Source organism: Alosa sapidissima, chromosome 22 (genome assembly GCF_018492685.1).
Source record: "Alosa sapidissima isolate fAloSap1 chromosome 22, fAloSap1.pri, whole genome shotgun sequence".
Classification (NCBI taxonomy): domain Eukaryota; kingdom Metazoa; phylum Chordata; class Actinopteri; order Clupeiformes; family Clupeidae; genus Alosa; species Alosa sapidissima.
The window spans coordinates 18773856-18782610 of record NC_055978.1 but is presented as its reverse complement, the minus strand read 5'-3'; the positions used below and the strand labels follow the sequence as shown (position 1 = coordinate 18782610).

General features: G+C 41.4%; 1 protein-coding gene across 1 annotated transcript; it reads right to left on the bottom strand.

Moving 5' to 3' along the window:
* Positions 1-212: 212 nt before the first annotated feature.
* lum (lumican) lies at positions 213-4233 on the bottom strand. The gene is made up of 3 exons (XM_042079135.1): positions 3796-4233; positions 1948-2842; positions 213-1547 (listed from the first exon to the last, which is right to left on the bottom strand). The coding sequence occupies exons 2-3, from the start codon at positions 2816-2818 to the stop codon at positions 1396-1398; spliced, it is 1023 nt and encodes a 340-aa protein (XP_041935069.1). The 5' UTR covers positions 2819-2842; positions 3796-4233; the 3' UTR covers positions 213-1395.
* Between the last annotated feature and the right edge of the window lie 4522 nt (positions 4234-8755).

The window sequence follows — 8755 nt, the reverse complement described above, 5'->3', positions numbered from 1 at the left end:
GTATCATGGTATGTAATGCACAAAATGACATTTCCCCATGGAGTAGGGAGGGGCAGATGCAGATGTGTGTAGCACACTAACAAAGTAATCATTAACACAGAAAAACCTGAAGATGCACTTCGTATTTTGTTTATTTGAAAGTGCTTTTATGTGCAGCGTGCAAATAAGGTGTATTAGCATTATGTAGAACAACTGCAATAAGTTGGCAAATGTAAGGAAAACTGTTTTTATTGAATCACTTTTACAATTCCACATATTCAAACATATTCAATTATAGGATTTTGCATCGTTGCAACAATGCCTTTCCAGTATATGTGTATGGAAAAAATACAGACAAATAACATCTTCATGGTAACCATTGAAAGATGCAAGGGCACTATTATGCAATAGCTTGAGATCAGAGATACAAAGGCTGTCTATCCAGAGACACTTCATTGAAACTCTCATTAGTAGTGATTACAGCATATATTTGCAGTAGATCCAGAGGCACAGCTATCTGTTGCCTACTTTATGCCTTATTGTAAGTGCCCTGTTCTTGCATACAGCTTTGAACACTTACATTTCATGACAGCAAGCCACATAGACTCTTAAAGAAATGAAGCAAATGCGATTCAAAGGTTTTAAAGTGATTAAAGTACACCTGTACCAGCATCTTGTCTACAGCATATCTTGGCGTATATCACAACACACCTGTGGATGGGTTGCTTGCGACCCACCATTTATTATTTATTTAATTTAATTTATTTTTTAACTAACTCGTTTTTTATTCAGTACAGTTTGTCTTTCACTTATAATTCAATTGAAATTCATATGAGACTGATTTTCTACTTGTTGTATAAGTGCAGAGATATAGCATAATTTTTAGCATGCTAACACTGCTAACAGTTAATGTCCATAAACCCCTAAGATGGTAAATATATCAATCACACTTCAAAAGTGTTCCTGAAACTACATTACAAAGCAACTTAAGACACCAGTTTATGTAGCATTTTTATCTATACAGTATGTAAGATAACATGTTGGGCATACGTTTAACACTAACATAGACTACACGTTCACCACTTGTTAGCAATATTAGCAAACAATGCTTCTGCACTGGAAGTGTTGTGAAGAATCACCTGGACATATTGTAAAAAGAAAATCAGTGTTAATTTGTATATGAACTGTTCTTCAAAAATCACTATTAGCTATGAACAAATCTGTCAATTTACTCATATAAGAGGCCTGTTCTCCTCAATTTATGTGACACACTAAGGCTAAGTCGTTAACATCAATGCTTTTAATCAACAGTGACTGTGAAGAAGAGATCACTGAAGAAATAGCGAACAGACCAGGAAATGGGAAAGTAGTTGGGAGGTAAGGGGTGTGAGTGGGCAGGGGGTGGGAGGCTCCAGTTTAGATTTCTAAATCTGTAGCCAGGGGCAGACACTGAGATGCTTCCAAGGGCAAGCTTTGGGGGGTGAGGTTGTTGCCGTCCAAACGCAGGTCCCTTATTTTGGAGTAGCTCACTGGGCTCACCACCTTGCAGAAGCTTGAGACGTCAAACTCTGGAGCGAGATGAAGAACAATCATGTTAGCACAAGCTAGGTCAACTACATGGGTGTCTGATGAGGCTAGGTGCTGACACCAGGGTCATGTGATCAATGTATACTTTATACGTATTCATTTGGCTGAAGCGTTAATCAAAAGCACTTTACACACGTCAATTATTACAAGGACCAGTCTCCCCAGAGCAACTCGGGGTTAAGTGCCTTGTTCAAGAGTACAATAGTGGCAGTCGGGAATTGAGCTCACAACTTTTCTGGCTACTGCATGCTAGCCACCACTGTGTGATGGCATCTGCTGAATGAGTTAATGGAAATTGACTGCAAATTATTAAACTTATCAGCTTTACTTTTCCTTTTCACAAACCAAGAACAGATCAATGTATAGGCAATAGAAACTCACTGCTGATGTCGTTGACCTGTAGGTACAAGTGTTCCAGATTCTCGCCAATTTCCGGAATTGAGGTTAGCTTGTTGTAGGACAGGTCCAGCTCGACGAGGGACGACACGTTGAAAACACCAGCAGGGACACCTGAGTCCTGCAGCTTGTTGTGGGAAATGCGCAAGTATTGCAGTGTGGGGAGCTTCTGCAGATAGCCGGCAGATATGCTCTCGATGTCGTTATGGTCAGCGTAGAGCATCATGAGAGAGCTGGGCATCCCAGCGGGCAGTTTTTTCAGCTTGTTCTCACTGACGTCCAGCAGCATCAGGGACTTGAGGCCCTTGAAAGCACCGCTGAGGCCATCCGAGGTGAGCTGGTTCTTCGAGAGATGCACAGCTGTGAGGTTGTCCATCCCAGACAACAGGCCGCCGGGGAACTTGGTGATCTTGTTGCCAATCATCTTGATCTCCTCCATGGCACTGGATTTGGGCACCACAGCCTCACTGAGCATATTGAAGTTGATGTGCAGCTTCTCCAGCTTGGTGAGCTTGTCGATGGTGCCTTTCTCTATTTTACCATTGGTGAGGTTGTTGTTATCCAGAATGAGCCATCGCAGGTCTGTGACGTTGTCAAACACACCTGACTTAATCTCGGTGATGTGGTTGTTCTGCAAGTAGACGTACTTGATGCCAGTGGGCACAAAAGGAACAGCCTTCAGGTCACGATGGTCGCAGTACATGGCAGTGGGGAAGTTGCTGGGGCACTCACATTCATCTGAGCAGCGAGGGGTGGGGGCTCTGACCTCTGCGGGGTTGTAGTCGTATCCATAGTCATACTGGCTCAACACGACACCCAGCAGAGCCGCCAGAAGGGGCAGACGAAAGGGAAACATGGCTGAAATTTGGATTAATTTGACCTGAAACAAGAGAGACAGAGAGAGAGAGAGAGAGAGAGAGACATACAGACAGACAGACAAAGACAGGCAGATGAGTGTGTGCAATATATTTGTTAAAAGTAAAAATATATGTTTCCTACATTCATTTAGTTAAGTGTTATGCATTGGTAACATGCTGCTTTTTATAATTAAGTATGCAGTCAACAAATATCCTTATTCAGTTAAATATATAGATATTAACATTGTTGTTGCTGTTCTATGCTAACATGCTAATGAGAGATGGTTCACCTAATACAAATTTTCCCTAAGAAACCCCTCATCCACACCCAGTTACTGTTTGTACTAAGCAACAAGTTCAATTGCATTTAAAATTGAGATAGTGAAGACTGAAATGTACAGGGTGAACTGTCCTCAATAAAGTGAAAAACTATTCCAGGATGATAAAGCTGTGCAAGAAGTTTCCAAAAGTTGTTTTTTTCCAAGGTCAAAAGGTTTCCATATGCTTACACCTGTGACACAAAATGTCAGCACCACCACTGAATTAAAACCAAGACTCAATATTGAATGTTAAAGTTGAATAGTTCAGTATTTTTCAAGTAAATATGTAACAAAACCTTAAGTAAGGCTATCCTACTGTTTAATGATGAAAGAAGATTGAATATTTAGGTGATCAATAATGTCTAAGACTAACTGCTTGAACAACACAATCAAAGTGTTTAAGCAGTGAAAAATTTTGTGACAGGAGCACAACGTCGTTGTCAAAGGCATCCTGCAAATCTATGCTCACCAACTAAGACAATACAAGTATGCAAGGAGCCTTTCCAAGCCCACCAAATCTTTGCAACTGTACTTAGGGTCTCAAAATCACTACAGTCATTCATTTCAGCACACATGCTACTTTATATTTGTGAAATAATGCCTAAAAAGATACATTGCATGCTGTAACAATGAGTTAAACTACAAGCTTCACTTACCTTACTGCCTCTGTCTTTGTGTCTCTGTGAGTGTGGGGTGGAGGCTTAGCAGGTACAGCAGTATGCTATGAGCAGCCAAAGGTCTCTGGAGAAGAAGAGAAGAGAGAAAGAGGGAGGGAGAGAGAGAGGGAGGGAAAGATTGAGAGAGAGAGAGTCAGAGAGAGAGAGACAGACGGAGACAGAGACTTCAAAAAAGAATGAGCCGCTGGTGCCAGAGTTCTGTGCTTCTGGGATAATAAATTGTAATAGCCTCAAAAGTCCCTTCAGACAGTTAGATGGATCTTAAGATGGCATCAGTGCAGCCCATACAACAAGACATCCCTGGTCAGTGGGCTCTGTCTAGGCAGCAGCAGGTGCAGTGATGCAGCGTGGGATATGGAGTTTTTCAGACTAAGCCCAAGACACTGTCCATGACACATATATGTGGAGTGGTCTGGTTTACTTTATCTCACGTTTTCTCTCAGTTGCCTTCCCCCCTGTCAACCCCCCACCTCATTCTCTGACATTGGCATGGATATCTGTGTGTGCTTTATTGTGCGAGTGTGTTTTGGATAAAAACACCAAAGGTGCCAACACAAAATTGCTCGTTGTAAAAGGAGCATAGTACTTTTTTTACCCATAGTTTTCCTTAAAAGGTTCTAAATCCTCGCACACAAGTGGAAAAATAACGATGAGAAAAATGCTCTGGCTTCTTTGGATGCCAACTGCCTGCAGCTTTCACCGTGTAAAAATCCGGCGGCAGCGTTCAAGCTGTAAATAAGACTCGGAAAAATTGACATGAGGTACGAGACCAGGCCAGATACAAGTGTTACGTAAGAGCTCACTAACCACACTTATTTAACCAACCTCCCCCAAAGCATGGCACCTTCAGTAGGAAAATAGTTTGAGACACTGAGAAAAACAAAAAAGATGGAGAGGTCTACAGTATAGGTTTGTGCAGGTAGAAAGACAAAAGAGGCCCATGTCCAACTCCACAGATAGGAAATGCAAGGCCAGCACTGGACAGGCATAAAGAGGAAAGGGTATATTACCAAAATAGAGAGTGCATGGCAGACTGTGTGCAGATGTCTAGATTTCTGAATCTTAATCTCGGCAAACATCAAAGGCAACTTTATTTCCTCAACAGCATGCCCTATGAATGGATTAGATGAAGAGAAACACAGATCAAAAAGGAAAAATATGGAGAAGAGAGCCATTGAACATTCCACTGCTCTTATATCTTCCATACTGTACCACCGTGTCTCACCATACCATTTTGTCTCTTGCTGTCTGACCTTGATACAGTTTGAGAAGATTCTGCTGTTGTTATCCAGATCCAGTTGTGATTCCTCTTTCTCTCTCAATGTACTTTAGTGTCACAATGGAATGTCTAGTTTAGTCTGCTCAAGCAATTTAGCTTCCTGCTGGGCCTCAGACCAGATCTGAATCATCTGATTAATATTTCGAGGAGCAGCTTGTCTGTTGTCTGTTTTTATTACCGTCTTTTGTGATGGTGCAGCTTTCCTTTTCTTCTTCTTCTTCTTCTTCTCCTTCTTCTTTTTCTTCTTCTTCTCCTTCTTCCACCAACTCTCAGTTGAGTTACTTATTACTTGTCAGAGCTGTCTAAATGTTTCTTTAGTCTTTACCTTGAAGCCATTTTTATCTTTCATGAGATTGACCTTTGACATTTTTATCTGAGCATGAATCCTTCATTGTAACTCTCCTGTCCCCTGTAGTATTGTTGGATTCTCTTCCTTCCAAAGGATACCATAATTCACGTCTCATGCAGCCTCAAGGTGTGCACGTCAAGTTGGAGCTGTTGAATTCCGGTAATGTAATATTTGACAGATCCCTTCCAGGCAAGAGTAAACGTAAGAGCCTGACGGGTTTAGTGGTTAGGTTGGCTGAAGAGGAATTGGTGGCTCGTTGTAAACACACCAACCAGACATGGTGAGACTTTCCAACAACTTTCCCTCTTCCCCTAGTGCAGATGACCACAGGTCAGACATGACACAACACGGTTGTTAGAAGTTGCAAAGCTGCACAATGGCAGCAGTTTGGGAATTTACTGCATCTTGACCTGTGTGTAAACGGAGTGTAATTGTGGTTTTCAGTGACCGATATGCCAAGACAGGCTTGTTTCTGTTCTCTTTTTCTGTCATGCCACTTCTATAACTTGGGCCGAAAAACCGGGCAGCATCAGAGTTGCTAGGATTAAATTTGATGAACAAGAGGATTCAAATAATTTAAAAAAGTGTTTACATATTAGCTCAAAAACCTCAACATCAACAAAAAAAGTAATGGTGAACGTCTGGAAGAAATGGCTAGAACGTTTCCGTGCGCCTTTCCAAGTGAGTCTGTTTTCTTCCTCAGGTTGTGCCATGTTCCCCTGACTTCTGCAATTTCCCCTTATTCCTTTAGTCATGTCCTTACTGGTAATGCCTCAGCTAGGGAACTTTAAAAGGCATACTGTAGACAGAGGACAAAAACAGGAGCTTGGCTCGACAGTGTTGGTCTCCTTTTTTTGCGGCATCACCATTACATCATTTGACTCTTTTTTTTTCCATTTTTTCCCCCTTGAAACCCATAAAGACCACAGACAATACCTTTTGCACATTTGTGCATTTCATTTTGTGCAGCAGCATTTAACATTTTTAAATAGAATTCACACCCTAACCTTTGTCTTCCCCTGTAATAACCTAATCTTTATTTATGTGGCATTGGACATTCCCCTTCTACGAGACCTATATTATTTTGTGCCTAGGTCTCAGCCTCATCTAATTTTTCCCCAGACATTGGAAACATGACAGTGAGGGGCTTTAATGAATGATTAGTAAGATGATTTTTTTTAAAAAAAAGGTTGTATCCCTACATTGTTTGTAAATTGCTTTCATCTCCTTTTTGCCTCTGTAGTTTTTCTGCATAATTATGTATATATTATTATGACCGCCGCACAGCGAAGCGGCGGTCATATACTGTAGGTTTAGTCAGATTTTTTTTTTTTTTCTTTTTCGCATGTCCAAATTTCCCGGGACACTGAAAGACCGGGGTAGACGAAACTTGGTGGGCATGTAACCCCATATGGATAGCATGGAACCATCGTTTTTCGTTTTGATCTGTAGCCCCCCCGCTGGACTGCACCCCCCGAAAGGAGGGTAGGGCAGACACAGTTTTCTGTGAATATCTCGAGAACCGTAAGGTTTAGGAGGACCATTTTTTTTTTGTATGTTGATCTCAAGGGGCCATGTCAACCCATTCCATAACCACTCATTTCATGTATAGCGCCACCTAGTTAAACACAAAAAAGTAAAAATGAGGTGTTGTAATCGCAGGTATCTGTGACCTAACATAGTCAAAACTGCACGAAATTGAAAGTGTAGGATCATTATGACACCCTCCGATGGAGGGCCTTACAATAAAATAATTTATGTGTACATTTAGTGACCGTACACCAACAAGGATTCCCGGGACACTGAAAGACCGGGGTACACGAAACTTGGTGGGCATGTAACCCCACATGGATAGCATGGAACCATCGGTTTTCGTTTTGATCTGTAGCCCCCCCGCTGTACTGGACCCCCCGAAAGGAGGGTAGGGTAGACACAGTTTTCTGTGAATATCTTGAGAACCGTAGGGCCTAGGATGACCAATTTTTTCCATATGTTTGCCTCCAGGGGTCATGTTAACCCATTCCATGTGCACACATGTGCATAAACAGATACACACACACACACATACATTTACAGTAATCATACGTATGACACATACTCACACAGTAGACATATGTACGCATGCATGCACATGCACAAACACACATACGCAGGCAAACACACAAGCATGCACATACACACACACACACCCACACACATAAACATAAACTTGTACACGCACGCAATTCAAGAATTTCTCAGAATTATGAACAGGCAAGATGGGGGTGGGGTTGTATAAAATGAATTTTACATGTGAAATCTATGAACTAATCATGTTTTGGTACTTGTTGTCTAGCAGATACCAGTGAGAATTGAGTGTGGATAATGCAATTTAGTGAGATAGTTAGAATCATATAGGCCTTTCAGCGTGATTTATTTGTGTGGAAAAAATGTGCTGGACTGGGCGGCGGTCATATTTTGTACCGCTCTGCGGTACATCTAGTTAATTCTTAAGTTCTTGTTATATCTGCCAGAATACTGAGAGATAGGAATATTGCTAGATTGGTTGACTGATGTTAAAGTAGAAATCCAGTTGTCATAAATGAATGACATTGGTCATAAATGACATCAATTTAAGGCCGTAATCATAATACACAAAAAACTACACAACAAATATACAATATTCAAAAATGCTCAAAATGTCCCCCCAATATCAAGATATAAATTGTTCGGCTACAGTAGTATCCCTCACTGTTGTGCAAAATAATCACTTGTTACAAACTAGAAAATGGTATGCTAAATGGTAACAGATTAGAGATGATATCAGTTAAGTAAAGAAAGTTGATTACAAAGTATTGCCGGGAAAACATTGACTAGACATGCACAATAATCCTCTCTTGAGCCATTGCTTTGGTCAATTCGTCATTGCTTTTGAACCTGACTTTACCCAGTGTTAAAGGGACACCAGGCAAGCCTAATGCTTTTTCTCTACGAAACTCCCCCTCGCTCGGTCTGAAGCTCTTTTCCTTTTCTTTGCGTCTTCTGTCAAGGGTTTTCGCTGCTTCTTCGCCGGCTCTGCCATTATACACACGTTTGCAACAATCTCTAGCGTTTCGTTAGCCTGCCTCTGTGCTGTAAACTGATCCTGCTTCGGTCGGCGGGTAGGATACACCGAACTTGCAAGTGGGATATTCTTCCTACAGGCAGTAGGGGCGGGCGAGAGAACCTTCATTCGCCCCGTAATGAGTCATTTAACCATATACCGACTTACGAAGATGATTAATTAACACAAAAACGTTGCCTGGTGTCCCTTTAAGGTTTGTACTGGAAAT

Excerpts from the sequence above, each read along its gene's own strand:
- lum (XM_042079135.1), bottom strand. The coding sequence starts at position 2,818 with ATGTTTCCCTTTCGTCTGCCCCTTCTGGCGGCTCTGCTGGGTGTCGTG. Across the intron at positions 1,548-1,947 it reads ACAGGTCAACGACATCAGCA|AGTTTGACGTCTCAAGCTTC; the intron begins GTGAGTTTCTAT and ends ATCTCGCTCCAG.